General features: G+C 43.6%; 2 protein-coding genes across 5 annotated transcripts; one reads left to right on the forward strand and one right to left on the reverse strand.

Annotated features, from left to right (window-relative positions):
- Nucleotides 1–2,461: 2,461 nt before the first annotated feature.
- On the forward strand, nt 2,462–6,657 carry LOC100701445 (E3 ubiquitin-protein ligase CHIP). 4 transcript variants are annotated; one of them, XR_269204.4, is made up of 9 exons: nt 2,918–3,222; nt 3,783–3,993; nt 4,143–4,341; nt 4,515–4,680; nt 4,775–4,862; nt 4,980–5,036; nt 5,130–5,246; nt 5,424–5,627; nt 6,487–6,657. XR_269204.4 is itself a non-coding variant. In XM_019357563.2 (8 exons), exons 2-8 carry the CDS (start codon nt 3,874–3,876, stop codon nt 5,547–5,549), a joined length of 873 nt encoding a protein of 290 aa, XP_019213108.1. In that variant the 5' UTR covers nt 2,462–2,661; nt 3,783–3,873; the 3' UTR covers nt 5,550–6,645. The 4 variants fall into 4 exon arrangements, 3 of the variants coding, with proteins under 3 accessions (XP_019213108.1, XP_003442614.1, XP_005469172.1); XM_019357563.2 differs by lacking the exon at nt 2,918–3,222 and adding an exon at nt 2,462–2,661 and having other exon boundaries at nt 5,424–6,645; XM_003442566.5 differs by having other exon boundaries at nt 2,919–3,222; nt 5,424–6,645.
- A 131-nt stretch (nt 6,658–6,788) lies between these two features.
- On the reverse strand, nt 6,789–13,023 carry jmjd8 (jumonji domain containing 8). The gene is made up of 10 exons (XM_003442565.5): nt 12,825–13,023; nt 11,258–11,461; nt 10,101–10,196; nt 9,960–10,008; nt 9,745–9,841; nt 9,599–9,667; nt 8,836–8,955; nt 8,557–8,624; nt 8,118–8,252; nt 6,789–7,648 (listed from the first exon to the last, which is right to left on the reverse strand). The coding sequence occupies exons 2-10, from the start codon at nt 11,353–11,355 to the stop codon at nt 7,568–7,570; spliced, it is 813 nt and encodes a 270-aa protein (XP_003442613.1). The 5' UTR covers nt 11,356–11,461; nt 12,825–13,023; the 3' UTR covers nt 6,789–7,567.
- Nucleotides 13,024–20,064: the final 7,041 nt, after the last annotated feature.

The following is a 20,064-nucleotide window of genomic DNA, read 5'->3' on the forward strand; positions in this document are numbered from 1 at the left end:
TGCACCGAATACGTTATTAGCCATTTGTTATCATTATATATGCATTAATGTAGAGCTTGGTTCTCAGTCAGCTTCTGCTCTCTAGTACGTTATGACTTTAACGTAACCTTTATTTTTACATATTTGTAGAATTAGACCGAATTAGTTATGAGGAAGTTCTTTTTATATGCACCACTGGATGTGCTGACACGTGTCACTGAATTACTTTGATGATGAACTAATGTTAAAAATAGAGTGTTCCGATTCCCGGTGTTCCAGATCAACTGGCGTTGGTCGAACAGATGTGTGGCAGTCTTGCGTTTCAGGAGCTGCTACCGACAAACCAGCAAAAAAACGCCAAATGTGTCATCTGTGACACTTGTGAGGTTATCTCAAACACACTCCGTCAGTCTTGATGCTGTTGAACAACAAAATGTTTAAAAATGACGCGAGTTTACCTGGTGATATCCTCATGCGCGACGCGATCGCGAAAACAGCAAACAATTAATACCACGCCGGTGTTGTTCACCGGACAGGAAGAGTAAACGATCGGGAGACTCTTGCCGTCGTTATCGTTCCCCTCGCACGTTTTATTTCTCCGGTTTCAGCGTTTTTGCTTCACAACTAAAGCGTGCAGTTTACTTTGTGTGCACTAACATGGACTCGAATCAACCAGCGCCACCACTCGCCACCGAGTGCCACAGCCTACAGCCAGATCAACTTGTGACACACATCTGCACCACGTTTGAATTCGTTTCATGCACATTTGTACCTTTCAATTGTGTCTGTTTGTGCGTCATGCAAATAAACCTTTGAAATGAATGAAATGATATCATGTATCTATTATTGGCCTACATTTGTACAAAATTCCAAATCATATACACAAAGTCATAGAAATCACCACCCCTGTTCATCATGATGTTAATATTTTTGCCCATAAGAAAAACATCTTGAACAAATATATGACACTAATATTTCACTAGTGTTGTAACATCACATGTCGTTAGCGTAGTCTGTGTGTCTTTTCTCTGCAAACGAACATTTTAGAGTTGGTAGTTATATACAGTCTGTATAAGTGTGGTCAATCTAATGAACATTTGTAAGGAGATGACAGTTACTGTGAATTTACAGCAGTTACACAGTGATTAGTAATAAACAGCCAGTGAGAGTGAGTGGATTGAAGAAAGTCAGTTACTCAGGTGTGTCGATTGGTTTGTCATCTGTTTTTGAGACTGGAGGAGACGTAGAAATCTTTTGTTTTAAATCTAAGTTAGGAAGATCCCTGTTTAAAAACAAGCAGAAATGCAAGAAGTACATCTGCAGAAAGCACACAGTTACATTCTGTTCATCATGTGGACAAAATTGAAAATGTTGAACATTGAAAAACTGAGAACGTTGGGCAAGTTCAAAAGAAATGTGTTTGTAAGAACGAAAAACCTTTACCAAATTGTTCCTAAAACAGTTATGGAAAGTCTAACTGTTGTATGTCTGTGTTCTACATGTTTATCTAATGGAAAATAAAGTTGCTATTGTCATATTGCAGTTTCTTGACAATCCACTATCACATAGCGGCTGGAGCAGTCTCCAATGGAGGTCAGTCCACTGCTGCCACCTGTGGCCAAGTACCATAGCCTACTACTACTAGATTAACTTGTGACACATCTGCACCTGCTGCTATGATCACATTGAGTAGAGGCTGAGTGGCTGCACTTACCCCTGGTACATTCAAATCTACCCACAAACATGTTGAAAGATGCAATCCCAGCAATCTGGATTGTCAACACTAAAAACAATCAGTAAGCAAAGACAACAGGGATCAATTTTTTCTGTTTATTTAGCACCCAAAACATTTGTAGTCGCCTTCTGCACAGGGGAAGTCCACACACACTGTGTGGTACCACTTTCTGCAGAAGGTGCATTCAATCTGCAAGACTGAATGAGATTGTCAGAGTCATTGTCTGACTGTTTATTGCTAATCACCTGCTGTACATTCACAGTAACTGCCATCTCCTTACAAATGTTCATTAGATTAACCACACTTATACAGACTGTATATAACTACCAACTCTCCAGCCATGTTGATGGATTGCCTATATTGGCTGGAAATATTCATTTCCAGAGAAAAGACACAGACAGGATGTGATGTGACAACACTAATGAACTATTGATGTGTCATATTTGTCCAAGGCGTATTTCATTGTTATGGAAAAAGAGAATATTAAAATCATGATGACCAATTGGAGTGGTGATTTCTATGACTTTGTGTATATAATTTGGAATTTTGTACAAATGTAGGCCACAATAAATATATGATATCATTTCATTCATTTCAAAGGTTTATTTGCATGACGCACAAACAGACACAATTGAAAGGTACAAATGTGCATGAAACGAATTCAAACGTGGTGCAGATGTGTGTCACAAGTTGATCTGGCTGTAGGCTGTGGCACTCGGCCAGAGGTGGCGCTGGTTGACTCGAGTCCATGTTAGTGCACAAAGTAAACTGCACGCTTTAGTTGTGAAGCAAAAACGCTGAAACCGGAGAAATAAAACGTGCGAGGGGAACGATAACGACGGCAAGAGTCTCCCGATCGTTTACTCTTCCTGTCCGGTGAACAACACCGGCGTGGGGTTAATTGTTTGCTGTTTTCGCGATCGCGTCGCGCATGAGGATATCACCAGGTAAACTCGCGACATTTTTAAACATTTTGTTGTTCAACGGCATCAAGACTGACGGAGTGTGTTTGCGATAACCTCACAAGTGTCACAGATGACACATTTGGCGTTTTTTTGCTGGTTTGTCGGTAGCAGCTCCTGAAACGCAAGACTGCCACACATCTGTTCGACCAACGCCAGTTGATCTGGAACACCGGCCCCAGTACACCGTGACTGTAATGTGACTTTTATTAATAATTTTTAACATATATTTATTGACATATCTGCAGGATAAACCGAGCTTGTTATGATTGTTACGTACACATTATTGGCCCTAAATATATCTACAAATTCCTCTGAGAGAGAAAAAATATAAAAATCCGAAATATTTTAAGGTATTTTCTGTCCCCAAATCCACTTCCGTGCGTGATGACGCGTTTTTCATCACGCTCCAAACCAAAACATCTGTTGGCAGCTCGTAGCTGTGCGCTTCATCTCGGCGTGGTATTTTATATAAAAACGGCACATTTACACGTCACAGAGGAAGTGTGAGCCCTTCGAGGTCCAGGTGGTTTTCAGCCTCCACAGGTGTGTATCCGTGACGCTCAGGTACGCTTTTAGCTAGCGTTAGGTGTGTGTCGCATCTGCTACTGCTAGCTGTGCTGGCTGATAGCAGGCTTCGTTGATTAGCTTTATTGCCCAGTTTTAGTTAAACAGCGCGGATGGAGACCAAAGATCTGAAGAACCAGGCGGGAAAACGAGGGAAAGAAACATATTAACGTTAGCATCCTAAGGCTAGCTCCACATTAGCATTTCCTCCTGTATGGTATGTGGGCGGTGAGAGCTCCGTGAAAAACGGGTTAGTCATGTTTTCAGTGTCTGTGGGGATGCGCAGTAAGAACTAATAAATGCACTCAAACTGACATGGTAGGATTACAGGTACGTGTAGTTTTGTTTACCTGCACAAACTCAGTAATCAAAGTTACAGCATTGTTGCATCTAGTCAATAATATCCTGATTGTGTAATCAAAGTCTGATCTCATCGTCCAATCAGGACAGGATGCTGTTCATTAGGATGTAGCTCGTGCCAGGTAAAGGTACCGAACATCCTCTCACACTGACTCTCCCTCTGGATCTTTCCCTTCCAGTTTCCTCTTCCTCCAGTTGGATCCCAGCGTCAGGATAGGGAAGCAAAGCAAAGCGGCAGCTGCTGGCGGTGCAGCCAGCTCTGGGGACAAAATGTCCGAAAGTCCGGAGAAGGATGCCTCGGTGTCGGCTCAGGAGCTGAAGGAGCAGGGAAACCGACTCTTCCTGAGCCGCAAATACCTGGAGGCTGCAGCCTGCTACAGCAAAGCCATAGTAAGGGTCAGGTGATGGGCAGCGTGCTCACCCCTCCTCCCTCTGCCCATTTTCATATAAACACACTTTTCCCGACTTTCATGATGTTCTCTGAGAAACTGAGGAATCGGTCTGATCAGTGCCTCCTCTGTGTGTCTGTTCTCCGTCAGAGCCACAGTCCCTCCGTCCCGGCGTACTACACCAACAGAGCGCTGTGCTACGTGAAGCTGCAGCAGTACGACAAAGCTCTGGCAGACTGCAGGCAGGCTCTGGAGCTCGACAGCCAGTCGGTCAAAGCACATTTCTTCATGGGTCAGTGTCACCTGGAGATGGAAAACTACGACGAGGCCATCGGCAATCTGCAGAAAGGTACGGATTTAGAACACGCCTGCTTTTTCAGAAGTGAAGAAACCGAGTCTGCAAACATTGGAACAGTTTTACAGGAATGCTGCTCTCATCATCTGCAGTCTCAGCAAATCATTCTGAGAATCTGAGGCCCTCAGGCAGCACTGCATAAAAAAATTCTTTGTTTCCTTCTGCAGCTTATAATCTGGCAAAAGAGCAGCGGCTGAACTTTGGCGACGACATCCCCAGCGCGCTGCGCATCGCTAAGAAGAAGCGCTGGAACAGCATGGAGGAGAGGAGGATCAACCAGGAGAGCGAGCTGCAGGCCTACCTCACCAAACTCATCCACGCCGAGAAAAAGAGGCAGGGCCCGAGAGAAACGAGCCGCCGACCGTTTGGTCGCTGTAACGCAGACTCCTGGAGTAAAGTGTGTCTGTCTGTGTGGTCTGATCCTCAGAGAACTGGAACGCTGCAGACAGAAGCAAGAGGAAAAATCCGACGACAGCAGAGTCCAACAGCGTCTCAACGAGATCCACACCAAACACGTAGGCTTTTATTGTGAAATTCTCCAACACTGACATCAGACGCGTCCTGATAGTGCAAAACATTAAAGCTGAAATGCTGCCAGCAAACTAATTCTGATTTATATTATTTATCTGCAGGACAAATACCTGTCAGACCTGGAGGAGCTGTTCTGTCAGGTCGATGAAAAGAGGAAGGTCAGTGATGGTCCGCCGTGTTTTCCTCAGTCGCACGAGTCCGCATACAAAGAGCCGGTTTAGGACAAATGAGTTTGTTTTGGTGTTTGACAGAAGCGTGAGATCCCAGACTTCCTGTGTGGAAAGATCAGCTTTGAGTTGATGAGGGAGCCGTGCATCACTCCCAGCGGCATCACCTACGACCGCAAAGACATCGAGGAGCACCTGCAGGTAAAAAATGCCCCAACTCGCTCACACATGCTTTTATTGACTCATTTTCACCATGAAAAACTCATCAAATCCTGATTTTACCAGCGAATGAAGTGTAACTAAAGTCTGCAGTATTCATGATGACGACAGGACGCACAGCTCTCCCACGGCTCTCTCCTCTCTGTTCTGTTCCCACAGAGAGTCGGACATTTTGACCCGGTGACGCGCACGCCGCTGACCCAAGATCAGCTCATCCCAAACCTGGCTATGAAGGAAGTCATCGACGCTTTTATTTTGGAGAACGGATGGGTGGAGGACTACTGACCCAGTTTGTTCAGTCCGGCTTTATTTTAATCATCCCAGTCACAGCAGCCGTCACTCTGAGAGGTTTTATTGTGAAAGGTAAAGACCAGCTGCTGCGTGAGGTCAGCTTCTCCTTATTTCCTGTCCTGTATGTCCTGTTCCAGTGGTGGATGTTTGTATTAAACATGACGCTCGGTGTGCGCGTGCTAATCCCCGTGAGCCACAAAGTTTAAACTGCAGATGTTTTTTTCCTGCACCGCTGAGCTGAGTGGGCTAAAGTCCAGGAGAAATAAAAGGAAGCTGCTCTCGAGTCCAGTTAATGAGCAGAGTGGGTCCACTTTAGTGTCCACAGAAACAAACCCACCACTTCTGCTTTAATCTGATTACATATGGACTGAAAACGAAGCCCTGCACTGATGGCGTAGCAGTCTGAGAATCACATGACCACAATCACGCCGCCGCACAACAATCATATCAGCTGTAGCGGGAGCCGAGGCCCGGGCTGCGACGCGAGATGAGAAAAGAGATCAGCAGGTGTGAAATCATCACTCGCCAACCAATCAGATCTCTGGAACAAGGTGTGACCGTTCCCGCTTTTGGACTTTTTCCCAGTGCAGGACGTAGGAGAGAGCGCTGAGCCGACACCGCTCTTTATGACTGACAGGAAAAATCGGACGCTGCTGAGATATGTCATAAACATCACAGGTTAAACTCTGGTTTTACTGGTTCACATCCACGTCGCAGCTCCGGCCTCCGAACGCTTCGGCTGTAAATATTAAATGTTTGAGGAGACAAAACTGGAAAAGTCCTTAAAGATGGTGTTTGTGAGGCGAACGCTGCGTTCACTGACCCCCGGAGCAAACATGAGACATCGCACCATGCTTGGTATTCTGTACAACGGCCTGTTTTCACTCGTTTCATCCTCGATGTTTTTGCTCTTTTATCGTTTCTGCTTCAGATCAATCAAGTTAAACCTGCGTGGTTGTTTAGTGGGAGCAGATGTTACAGGGAACGGTTTTCAGGTCCAGGTGATGTGACGTCTGTACAGGAAAACTCTGAAAGAACAACCTGCAGATGTTTGAACATGTTCAGAAGAAATAAATGTGAATAAATCTTTCATGTTTTTGTATTTCAGCCTCAGTTATTTGTGCTCGTCTCGCTCAGTGACCACAAACAATCCAAAAACAGCTAAAAGACAAAATGAGAATTTCATTAAAGTCTTCATTGAAAAAGCTCCAGAAACACATATTCAACCTCAGCTCTTTGTTTTTTCTTTATTTCTTCCGATGAGTAGCAGACACCTACGGAGGCCTGCAGGGCCCAAACATATTAAACGTTTTGCATGAATAAAATACATGGACACATTTAACTATTGCCTCAGATTGTTAAACTGTATATAAAAGATGGAAATGATCACTGACTCCGCCCACATTGGGGCCTCAGTATTAGCATTTTGGCTGCAGCCATGAAGGCTTTTGTCTCCAGATGTGTGGAGATTTCACAGCTGTCACATCGTTTTTGCATTTTGGAAGAAATTCTCCCCGAGTCGTTGCCTGACTGTTCGAGGCAGCCGGAGAGTCGGAGGTCTCAGTGTTAGAGTCATGTTACAGTTTGTTCAGACCTTTGTAATAAAAACATTTTAAAAATCCAATTTAATTCCCAGGATTTTAAATACTTTATTGCTTCTCCGTGACCCCTCAGGGTCGCCGTAAAAAAGTTAACATGACAGAAAATCAAATCTCAAAAAATTAAAAGTTGTTTGCATTTGATTTCAAGTAAAATCTTTTGCAGCACACGGACCCTGATCGCAGAGCTGAACTCCGCCTCCTGCAGAAACGCTGCGTGATGATCAACATTCCAACAGTCTGCTAAAATAAATAAGTAATCTGTGATCGTGATCCCGCGGTCTGTAGAATTAAACCCGCATCACTCCAGATCCTAAAATTACACAAATCTGTTATTTGTGGTTGAATCCCTCCATGAGTCAGTTTTCCTAAAATGTGCCGGGAAATCCTTAAAGACGTCCAGAGAGCTGGAGCTCAGCCCAGGAAGGTGGAGATGAAGACGCTGGTGTCCAGGTTTAGAGTGGCGTGCCACCAGCGGTCGGGGAAATACAGCACCTGGAGGACAAACATGCAGAAACACACCATTAGCGCTGCGTTCACGATCCAGTCGTTCAAATGTAACAGCCAGCGCTCCGAGGTCTTAGTTTAGGGCCGCGGTCTCCTGTAGGGGCTGGAAAATCTCCAGGATGGCTGAAAACTTCAGAAGCATGAGGTGTTCGTGAGCAGTAACGTGCCTGAGAATCACTGATCTCGTATCTGAAGCTTTGCTGAATCCCGTCTCTCTTAAATCCAGCTGTTTATCTGTGGCGTTCTGAACGGGTCACTGCTTTGTGCTGCTACGTTAAAAACGACCAAAAGCTTGCCGGCGTCTGGGGTCAGAGTCCAGACGAAGCCCCGAGCACAGGACAGTTTTTACTTTACACACATGAACTAACTTTGGTGATTTTACTGAAACGGCCTCTAAAATAAAGCGGCCCTGCTGTGTGTGGTTGGGGCGAGTCGTGAGCAGGTCGCGCGGCGTTACCTCTCCGGGTCGGATGGTGCACTCCAGCGGGGCCTCGTCCTCCGGCAGGTAGGGGTACGTTTCTGTGACCCAGGACAGGGTGGTGCGGTTCGGGTGGAAGTGAGGCTCCTGATCGGGCGGGTAGAGGAACCACCGCTGTGTGAGGAGTAATTCAGAGGTTAACAGGAAACGCATCACTCTGTGAGGAAGCAGTTTTAGTTTACTTCAGTTTTATTTGGAGAATCTGACACTGAGACATGACCCGCAGATTAAAGCAAGCATTTACACAACCACACCTCATCCACTCAGTTAGCGCCCAGGATCGGACATCCAGCTCTGAATGGCTGAGATCCAGCAGAGGGCGCCACATGTCCACAAAGCCCCTCCCCTCTAAGAATCCCTTCTGACCCCACATAGAGCCTCTTTAATTAGTTTAATTAGGCAGCTGGTTTCCTCCCACCTTCCTTCCATAGATGACCTCGGAGTATCCCGGGCCGTGCCAGTGGAAGGGGACTCCTGTTCCAGGACCTGAAGAAGAAAGCGGAGCTACAGTTTGGATTCCACACTCGGATATTTCTGAGATTTCTCTCATTTCAACAGAATTTTCACAGAAATAGTTCTGAATAAGCAGCTTCATGTGGAACAGCTAGAATTATGGATCACACGACTCCTGTCAGGTCGTTCTTTTTCCTTCTCCTGATTTTATCTGTCATTCCTCGTTTGTCTGCCGCTCTCTGACCTGCGATGCCGAAGCTGTACGCTCCGCTGGTGAGCGGCAGGACGTACGGCGGAGACTCGTAGTGCTCGAAGAGACTCTGCCACTCGGTGAAGTTATTGTCCCCGAAAAAATACAGCGTGTCTGCAGGAAAAGCAAACATTATTCAATAAAAGAAATCTCACAGCATAAACGTCACAGCAGCGTCCTGTCGAAGAAAACACAGACGGAAACAAGTTAGTAAGCACGGTGTACAGCATCATGAATGAAACCAAAACACGTTAATAAAAGCAAAATGTTCAAAATAGAAAACATTTGAAATAAACAAGGTCTCTGACAGAAAAATAAATAATTAAAAAAAGAGTTAAATAAACCAAATTCTGAAAGATGAAAAAACAACAAAATTTCATTAAAAAAAAAAAAAAAAAAGCGGAAATAAGATTTAAAACTAAATAAAAAAAATATTTAACATTAAATAAAAAACAAAGGAATATATCAATTGATGTCAATTGATCAAATTATTGAGGTCATCAATAAATGAGAGAAAATACAAACAATTAAAACCAAAAAATATTAATAAACTAATAATAAAACAATTGTTTAAAAAGCAAAGTGACCAAAAATATTTATAATTCAACAAAAAAATGACAAAACCTAAAAAACTGGAACAAATAAAAAGAGAGAAAACAAAAAAACAAGTTTAACAAAGCAAAGCCAGAAACAAGAAACTAAACGAGAGCGTTTCCTGAACACCTGTCCGCGCGGCGCCGGCGGGTTGGAGACTCACCGCTGCCGAGGGCGTCCGCAGACTGAGGCCTCAGAAACTCGTCCACGTACTCCTGGAAGGGAACGTCCACTGAAACAGATCAGCACAGTCAGGAGCAGGAAGTGAACAGGTGTGTCTGTGAGGCCGCACAGGTGAGACAGGCGTACCTTTCCTGTAGGAGTAGGTGTTGGCCGTGCTGAGCCTCACTCTGTGGGCGCCGTACTCTCTCAGTAAGCCCGACTTGGAGCACAGAAGCCTGAATTTCTGAAACGGAGATCCAGCGTGATGTTTCAGGCTGCTCACCTGTGCTCACCTGCCTGCAGCTCAGTCATGTGATGCTTACATGTAGATAAGATGTCTGTTTTCATGTGTAAATACGTACGGTGTTGTCGGTGAGGCCTCTGAGGATGACCGGCCTGCTGTACGCGTACCTGCAGGAAACACAGTTGAAGGTTAGTGCTGCTGTTTACACGGTGATGTCATCAGTGAATGTCTGCTGGGAAACAGCAGCTTACTCACGCACCTCTCCATGAACTGCTGGTACGAGAGCGAGGAGCCGTCCAGCACGTCGATGTTACACCGACCTTCATCCTGAGACCTGACGTCTGAGGCCGAGAACCTGAGCACAGAGCGGGGCGCACAGGTGAGAGCAAAGCTCACCTGTGGAGCTGCTTCACATGCTTCAACAGGGACACTCACACAGTTCCTTCAGTCAGTCAGCAGCTCATCATCACAGCTCATCATTTAAATCTGTCTCCCTCATTCCACCTTAAAAACCCCACATTCATGTCACATGCGAGCTGATGACCTCCAGGATGTGAGGAGGAGGTTCTATTAACTAAAACTGAGACGTAGACTCAAACCCAGAGATCGTCCTTTTATAACATTCCTCAGATTTCACCTAAACCGGAGCTCAGACGTTGTGATACTACAGTGACCTCAGCAGCCATGTTATTGGTCACATGATGTCATTCAAAATGCTCCAGCAGCACAAACACGGTCCAGAGGTCCAGTTCAGGTGAAGCTAGCAGACAGTTACACCTGTGTCTCCATCCACCTGTCGGTCACCGAGGCCACGCCCATAATTATGCATACTTTAAATAGGTGAGTTATAAACACAGGTGTTATCAAGAAGGGATTTATCTACAGGCTGTAGGCATGATTATTTCTGCTGTAAAGTTCTAACATGGGAGTCTATGGGGACTGACTCACTGCTGCCTCTGCTGGACGTTGGATGAACTGCAGCCTCTCAGCAGCTCAGGTCACTAATCTGAATCCAGAGTTTATCTTTAAATGATAAAATGATTCGTTCAAATTTCCACCCTCGGCCTCTGCTGAAGTGCTGCAGGAAGCTAAGATGGAAACAGTCTGAAATTATTCTTTTATATTTTATTAAACAATTCTAAAAATAACATGAAATGATGAGGGCAAAATCAGCTGTCATATGACGTATTTACGAGCACGAGGATGGTTTAATACGTTTATCATAATTGTCAGGCTCATCATGCAGGCTCATCCTGCATGAAACTTATGACGTCAACAGTGCCACTGAATCCGCTCCTCGTGGACACAGCTGTTAAATTCACAGACTTTTGAACAGAGTCTGGTTGAAACTACAGCGAGGCTTTGTTTGAATGAGTTTTATGCAAACGTGTCAGGCTGAAGCAGAGTGTAGCTCACCATCCTCCTCCATCCTCCTCATCCTCCTGCTGCTGCAGCTGCGCAGTCACTGCGGCGGTGAGGAAGATAAAAGCGAGCCGCACAGCTTTGATCTCCATTCTCCCCAAAACCCTCCGCGAGCTTCGACCGAGCTCAGCACCACAAATCAGCCTGTTTCTCCTCAGTGTCGCACATGAACGCCAAGTAAGCGCCGACTCCTACTTCCTGGAGGACAGCCAATCAGAAAGGACCACATTAATCAGACTGGTTGATGCGTTCGAGGTGCGTGGAACGTTTGAGCGCCTCTGTAGACTGGTTTGTAGTCCTCAACGTTTTTTATTTATATCAACAAAAGAAACATTTTTATGGAGAAAAACAATGAAGACACACAATATATGAAGAAGTCACGCAAAACCAAAAGATGTGAAATGAAAAGAATAGTAAAGAAGGACACTTTCACCCAATAGAAACACAGTCAGTGGTTTCACCTGCTGCACCTGATTTTGAAGCACGCAGACTCAGAGGGGGAAAAACATTAGAAAATTAGACAAACGTATCATTATTATTATTATTATTATTATAAAACACAATAAAGTGTGTAAATAAATTTTAAATTATGAATCAACCTCAGCCTGCTCACTTTCAACCTGGAATAACAGATTTATATACAAATGAATAAAAAAAATTAAAAAAAAATGTTTTCATTTGTTTCTATGTTAGCTGTTCACACGTTGGAAATAAAAAGAGATGAACACATGAAGAAAAGCTGCACACAGCACGTGTAACACCACAGGACCACAGCTGTGAAATAATGTGATAGAGGAGGAACGATATACAGATATGCAGGTATAAAACCATATTCGGGTCGCCATGATGGAAACAGAAAGCTAAAGTTATGTAAATGTCACTACCATTGAGCTTGAAGCTGTTAATATTAACACTTAATGCTGTTTTATTATATTTACATTTTATAAAGTGTAAAGGATTTTCATTCATAAAAACTGCCAGGAAGTTGATAATTAGTTCATTTGGTTAATTAACTCATGATTTTCCTGGTATGTTACTTCTTTATGTTTAAAAATGTAAAAAAAAAAAAAAAATAACATGAATAAACTATTAGAAAGACTATTAGTACATTTATTATGACATTTTGCTTTTTCTGTTTTTTTTAAAGACAGAAAAGAAAAACTGTTATTACTTATTATTTATAGTTCAGCTGTGAATCCTGGTGAGAAATAGTCATATTTAAACACAGTGATTTCTACAGACTATAAATGTGTTCCAGCGTCTGACATGGTGATTATCGGAGTGTGGGAGCTCCTTCACATCTGTGGATAATGAAGAGCGTGTCCACACCTCTGACCCGATCGGTGGTTCGCACCGATCGCACTCGAGTACTGTTCATTCAAACAGTACTCGAGTAAATGTAGTAAGTTACATTCCAGCACTGGTCCTGTCAATGCACTCATTACATGATATTTGGTGTAAGATTAATAATCATTAGCTATTAACTGATAACAACCACAACATACACTAAAAGACGAGCACAACAAATACAGAGAGGAATAAAATGGGCTCGGACGTTCACCTTTATTCAGTGACCATGCTCATCTCGAGAATCCGTAAAGTCGCGGTCACCTGGGTGACTGAAAGTCAGGAGGTGGACCTCTTCTTTACTGTGAAACAGGAAAAGGGGAGGAGCGATCTTCAGCCTGCAGACGTCTCTGCAGGATGTTTCCCTGCTGCCTCCTTCGCTGCATCTCTAGACGTGGATCTTTTAAAGCATTCAAAAATCAAAAATAGCACAGACAGCAAAGCAGAAGCACATCGGCCAATACTGAATGTCAGCTTCTCTGCAGCAGCTTCCTGAAAGTCTGGTGTAAGCTTGAATTTTAATCACATTTACAGTCTGAGATAACTTCACAGTTCAATCTGTAGAGATGCAGTGACGTCATTTTGTGAAGCTACAATAAATTTGTCTGAAAGTTTCATGCTAATGCAGCTTTTACAGCAGCTTCTGCTGAATGTGAAAAAATTTCCAACAACAAATGTGAATTTGCAGCTTGATGGGAAGCAGGGATTCAATCAGGGAACCTGAAACCGCACCAGTTATGTCCTACACTGCACTGTTAGTGAAGCCCTGGCTCTCTGAGAAACGCTCGGACCTCGTCCTCTCCCTGGTGACCCTGCCTGTGTGAGAGGCCTGTTTCCCTTCAGCACTGCTGTCTTTATAACACCTGCTGGTGATTTGACTGTAAACAAAGCGCACTAACTGTAATCTACTCCAGCATAGATGTGGGAGGAAGGAGCGGCAGCTTCTCCGGCTAACCTGCTGTGGCTGCAGCAGGCTGTAAAACTGAAGTCATGGCACTCTGGTTCCAGTTTTTCTGCTTTTCGATGACAATCAGCTGAACATCACCTGAGACTGGAGCCGGTGACCTTGACAAAGTCCTGCTGTTTGTTGCTGCTCCCATGCAAAACAGCACAAACTGCAGCACATCAGACTCTTTGCATTCTTATTTGACTGAACAAAGAATTTGCTTTCTAATCTGAGACCTAACCATCGACTGCACGCCTCCATTTTCTTCCTCTATAATCTGTTTCCTGTTAGCTGCTCATTTGCATTTTGTATTTCTTGTATTGTGTTGTTCAAATACACCTGCCTTACCTCTGATAAATACAGACTACAGTATTTAAACATCAACCGTCCATTCAGAATGAAATTAAACACATTACACATCAGTTGAAATGTCTCATGATTCAGAGTCAAACTTATTAGGATACAAACCCAAAGCAAGAACCATAATTCTATATTTATTACCATGTCACTATTTATTTGAATGAGTTAAACAAAATGTAGTTGTATTGACGACAGAGGAATGTATATTTATTATAGTCAAATAAATAAAAGGATTTCTAGAGTCTTAGCTTTTCTACATTTTCAGAGAACCACTGCAAATTAAACACAGGACTGTGAGTGCAGTGTCCTTTACAGTCAGAGCCATAAATATGTGGACAGGGGCAGCTTTTCAGTCTTACAGTCGAGCACTCAGGATGTGATTAAAGTTCAGACCTTCAGCTTCAGAGCTTTAATGTTCAGCAGTTACTGACGTTTTTATACGCAGCACCATTTCAGAAACTCAGATGTGAATGAAAAATTGAGTGATGAGCATTTGATGGCCAGGAGAGGCCTGTCGTCATCACCAATGTTGGGACTAACGCGTTATTAAGTAACGCGTTACAGTAACTACGTTATTATAATGGGAACGAGCACGGTAACTAGTTATTATGCCAAAACCAGGAACGCGTTACTCGTTACTGGGATTTAGATAGGCTCGTTACTCGTTACTTCGTGTGGTGGATATCGCGGAGCTTCCACAGATTCAATAACATTAGCAAGTGGTGGAGGCCAGCAGGTGGATGAAGGAAAAGGGAGGCAGAAGGAAGAGAGACCCGAGGCGGCCGCTGGTGTTCTGTGAACTGAACTTCAGGTAAGAAGTTATGACCTGCAGTCTATCGGAGTCAGATATAAACCAAGTTTAGGTGGAGTTTATTTTCGTTATGCTGACATTTTCGTACTGCGTGCTAGCTAGCATGACGGAGTTTCTATACAGCTGGGTGGGTGCTATGTTACTGATGTTGAACTTTATTTTGTTCTTATGGTTAATTATTAGAGTTGCCAACCGTCCCGTAAAAAACAGAATCGTCTCGTATTCAGAGAAAATATTACGCGTTTCGTACTGAGGTGAAAAGGAACACAGTTTGTCCCGGACTTCAGCTACAATGAAAAAGACACAAAGCTGAAGCTGCACAGCTGCCTCTTCTTCTCTCATTCTCTCCTGTTTCTACTTCAATCACGAAACTGATCAATGATCAGCTGATCGGCTTTTCTCTCTTGTTTATTTATCGCCCACTTTGCGCCAGAAAGAGGAAACCAGCGGATGTCGCGTTAAACAACAGCAGCACGTTTAAGCTTGATCAGCTGTTGTTAGAATTTATTTAATATTAATTTCTAGTATCAGCTGATGTTTGCTGGAGCCACAGCTGTAAAGCTGCTGGTCATGATATCGGTTTGGTTATCTGGTGAGAGGGAAACAGATGAAACCAGGAGATGTCCTTACTGAATCATCAGAGCTGAACAGGTGATGGAGAAACAGGTTTACCTTTTAGGTGACATGGATGAGTTGAAGGGAAGTTATGAACTGTTTCTGAGAGACAAATAACACCAGGATCCTTTTCTACATAGCTGACAGCTGGTAACTGTGCAGGGGCGGGTCTAGCAAAGTGTTGCCAGGGGGCCAGGTAGGGCATTAACAGGGAAAGGGGGGCACAAGGAAATACTTTTCTTTATTATTCTCATTTAAAATGTCTCACTTTTAAAAAAATAATTATCTGAGTCTTACAACAAACGATTGATATATTGATACATATATACCATCAGAACAGTGTACATCACTGTCACAACAGTGTTTATTTTCATTCAAAGGCTTTATGATTTTTCCTATAATGGTGGGCCGGTCTCTAGTCAAAATGCCCGGGACGATTTTTTTGTCCCAGTCCAGCCCTGGATGCAGCTCATCTGCAGTCTGGTGTTACCTACATCTTCCTATTCAGAAGGCAGAATTTCCAAGTTCTGAGTACAATCAAAAGCACCACGACTGCAGTTTTTGTGTTGGATGTAAAAAGCAGGCTAGAATCATGGCGGCGGTCAACGACGGTCCAGGCGTGGGATTTCTCTCGTGGAAATGTGCACATTATTTTTTCCTTTCTATTGGTAGGTGGCACAGTGCACTTGTGGCAAGTAAGCAAGCTAGAAGACTGGCAGTCTGGCTGGGTATCCAGTTACGGAAGCAACACATTAACAAGAGAATTCTGAGTAAAACCAAAGTTACTTTCCCTAGTAACTAGTTACTTTGAAAGTAACGAGTAACTTGAAGTAACTGAGTTACTTTTTTAGAGAAGTAACTAGTAATGTAACTAAGTTACTAATTTAAAGTAACTTACCCAACACTGGTCATCACACAGCTGAAACATCCATGAAAGATAAAACCTCTGCAGACCGACAGAGACATGAGGTCAGAAACAGAAACATCTTCCTCAAAATGACGCGAGCTGCAGAAGAACAAAGTCTGCATTTATTCATAACATCAGAAGCTGCTGAATGAAGAGAGGCAAAGAGTGAAAGAAAAGAAGAGTGAAAATAAAACTGCAGAGAAAGAAGGAAATCCAATGTTCACCTGTGTGCTCACAGGAAGACGTGCATCCTGCCTCCAGGCTGCAGTCAACACAGAGGCTTTTCTGTTTCTCACTCAGCTTAATGATAAAACAACATGACAACCTCTGCTACCAGCCAGCAGAGAGGCCCATCCAACATCTAAACATCTTTGTACCATCATAACCCCGCCCTCGACAGACATGTGGAGTACGAACGCCGTCCTTTTCTCCAAACTGTGATTACATTTCCAAAAAGAACCGGCAGCGCCTCTTCCTGCTGAGAACAGCTTTCCTTTTGTCACGATCGGGCGAATTACACACAGTAATTTGGCGTGCCGGTGTGGCGTGCTGGCTAGACCCAAACGCGGCGAAGGCTAGCGGTGGGTTGGAACAGACACGCAGTTATTCTAGTAACGATCAGTGCACGAAGCGTGGCTTCCGAACTGGCGTTACAGACGGAGAGCGAGCAGAGCCGGGATGAGAAAAAGAATCGAGAGGAAAAACACTCACAGTTGCTGAATCAGGCGGAGACTGACGTAGGCAAGGTTTCGGAGCTCCTGACATGAAGAGAACGATGTCTGAGCGGCGAACAGGTGGGTGGCGTCTCTCTTTTAAACCCGGCCCCGTGATCAGCTGATCACCAGCTGACACCTTTAGACAGAAACAAAGCAGAGCAAAATAACCGGCACAGCCTCCACTCCAAAATCAGCCAATCAGATGTGACCTTTCACCTCATCAGGACCCTGATGGAGTCCCTGCAGCTTGGACCAATACAGAACTGCTATTAACATGATTAACTGGTCAAAATTTGATCTTTCTCTGTGGAGTTTCTGGAGTGTTTCATGTCTTTGTTGTTTTGTTTGTATAGACTCAGAGACTCGTTTCAGACAAATTTTCACAGCTCTGCGATCAATAATGAAGTTTTTCTGATTCTGACACGAGGCAGCATGAAGCCGGATTCATTCATGCAGCCGGCTCCGGGAGTCACCGGATAATCTGCAAAACATCAAATGATTTATTTAACATGGAGCCACAGACAGTATAAAAGTATGAAGGCCAGACAAAGCCAGATGGTGAAGTCTCCAGGTTTATAAAGATTTCTGGTCCTGTAGACGTTTGTGGGACAGTGACTTGCCTACACTGACAGCTTCCTGATGACTTTTTGGGCTCAGTCACTCGCTCCGGGTCACACTGAATAAAACACTCAGTCTGTTTTGTGAATCTGAAGCTTGTTGGTGGAGCGGACGTAGCGCAAAGACAGTCATGATAACCCGTCCACCTGCAGAGAGTGGGTGCTCATATGAAATTAACCCTACTGATGACATCACAGTAGCTGTGGGTGGAGCTGTCTGAGGTCTGCGTCTCAGTCATGCAGATTTTTAAATGAGGTTTGTTGTGTTGAGGTCAACGACTCTGCTGAGTGTCCTCCTGATCCTTCACCCCACAGGGGTCTGATGATACTGCACTCTTGTTGCCCTGATAAATGAGCAGGGCCCCAAATCTTTGTCAAATCAAAGAAAGAAGAACCTCAGAGATAAACCCACAGACTTCGTCTCCAGCCCTGTTTAGGATTTAAACACAGAGGAAACATTTTCCAGACCAGGCCAGACAGCACCTCCATCGAGGGTGGAGAGCGTGGATGCTGTGAGCAGCCATTACTGAGGCTACCAAACACAGGATCCACCTCTGAAAGCAGTTGAGCCATTCATACAGCAAACTTTACCCCCACAGTTTATCAAGTCTGTTTACACACTGAGAAGGGCAAAGAGGCGGAGCCGTTTACGACAAGTAAACTCAGGTGTGGTGAAAGAAAACAGCAGCTGTTCCTGTGATCACCATTAAAACTTTTACTGGGAAAAACTGTCGCGAGTCCTTCATCAAAGCAGCTGATGAACAAAGTCCGACATGAAGTAAAGCAAACTTCCATCCACCGCTCCTTGTTTTACAGAGAAACATCTGCACCAGGCTCCAGGAGTTTATTAAAATATGCAGCTGATACATGTTTAAATTATACAGCTTAACAAAGGCTGATGGTTTATTTACATGGAAGCAGCAAACAGGGGAGAGTCGTGAGGTGTACAAGACCATATCAATGTTAAGGTTTTCACAACATTTTTCAGACTAAAAGTCAAATAATATAAAATATTGTATTAATTTAAAAAACTCTTTTAAAAAAATGAAATTTTATTCAGTTGGGAATTTTTTTTTTAAAGATGTCGTGTTCAGTTAAACTTTTAAAATGGAAACCAGTTAGAAGTTCATTTTTAAGGACCTGCCTTTTGTCCTCTTCTGATTATTTATTATTGCTCATTAATAACACAAAAGTATTTCTTTCTCGATTAACGATGGAATAATCGATGGATTACTTGAGTACTCAAAGAGTAGCTGCAGCTCTACTTTGAGGTCAGGTTATTTCCAGAGAGATGTCCAACTCGTTTTACATCGCGGGCCCGGGCAGCTGATGTTCGCTGGACGACTGATGCTTCCTCTTCCTGTCAGTGTGAAGACGTTTAACTGCACATTTAATCCCTCACGTCTCAGTTTGAGAGAGAGAAACATCATTTCATCAGTGTCTCATTTTTCTACATGATGCAGAAATGTGTGACGTTATGGATAAAGTTCCGACAGCTGCCCAGAAAGCTTTTCTTGATTCACAATTTATTATTAATGTGGACCCACTGTATAAAAATCAAACAAACAAACATAAATTTCTATAGCAACGAGAGAAAAAACAGGAACTTTTCTGTCATGTAACTGTTTATCTGTTGCTTCAGTGTGTATGACTGGCTGCGTGAAAGGTTTTTATCAGCAGGAAGAACTGTGAAATGCATGAAAATACAGTTAAAACTCCAAAATTGACGCTGTCCTTCACATTTTCTGAAGCTGTCCTGTGTCCTTGCCACGAGTCTTTGCCGGGCCAATTCTGGCTCCTGGGCCTTAACAACAAAGCACCTCCCTCAGGCTGACAGGTCAGTGGTTACTGTCAGCATAACGGACACGTACAGAGATTTCTTCCTTAGGGCTAACTGCGCTCTGTCTGTTCTGTCACCAAGTCTACAGAAAGACATCCAGTCCTGTAAACACTTTGCTGATGAGTTTATGAGCTCATTCCCTGCCTTTCTTTCTAACCGCTCACTCATCCAACCTGGTTTCAAAACACTCATGTCATTGATGAGCGACATCACGGTGTCCATGTCCATAATGTATACATTCTATGATTCCCTGAATAGCATTTCTATGCAACATTTCATATTCAGCCACAGTTTAAAGTTGACTGTCATTGTCTGACATCACCAACTTTATGGTTACTGTTGCTGCTGCACGTCACTTGATGATGGGTGAGGTTTTATGTGGAGTTTCTGTTCTTTGCCAGGAGCCGCTCACATGTTGATGTCACTGATTGGTCAACCTTGTTTCCAAGGTAACATTAGTTAGTCTGATGAAGGCCAAAGATAGGCTCTGAGTAACTGGAGTCCCACATCCTCTGGATTTCCATGCAGAATAAAATAATTCCAATACATTTTTTTTTATAGTTACACACAGAATCCTGCACGTTAGGAAAATATGTTTTATTTAACAGAATAGAAGAGCACAGATATAAAACCAGACAGTTT

This window comes from Oreochromis niloticus, linkage group LG4, assembly GCF_001858045.2.
Source record: "Oreochromis niloticus isolate F11D_XX linkage group LG4, O_niloticus_UMD_NMBU, whole genome shotgun sequence".
NCBI classification, from domain to species: Eukaryota; Metazoa; Chordata; class Actinopteri; order Cichliformes; family Cichlidae; genus Oreochromis; species Oreochromis niloticus.

Bases quoted from the DNA above. Each gene is read 5' to 3' on its own strand.
- LOC100701445 (XM_019357563.2), top strand. From the start codon at position 3,874: ATGTCCGAAAGTCCGGAGAAGGATGCCTCGGTGTCGGCTCAGGAGCTG. The intron at 4,342-4,514 runs GTACGGATTTAG...TTCCTTCTGCAG, and splicing joins CATCGGCAATCTGCAGAAAG to CTTATAATCTGGCAAAAGAG. The intron at 4,863-4,979 runs GTAGGCTTTTAT...ATTTATCTGCAG, and splicing joins ACGAGATCCACACCAAACAC to GACAAATACCTGTCAGACCT.
- jmjd8 (XM_003442565.5), bottom strand. From the start codon at position 11,355: ATGGAGATCAAAGCTGTGCGGCTCGCTTTTATCTTCCTCACCGCCGCA. The intron at 9,842-9,959 runs GTACGTATTTAC...TCTCCGTTTCAG, and splicing joins GAGGCCTCACCGACAACACC to AAATTCAGGCTTCTGTGCTC. The intron at 8,253-8,556 runs GTGGGAGGAAAC...CTCCTCACACAG, and splicing joins AGGTCATCTATGGAAGGAAG to CGGTGGTTCCTCTACCCGCC.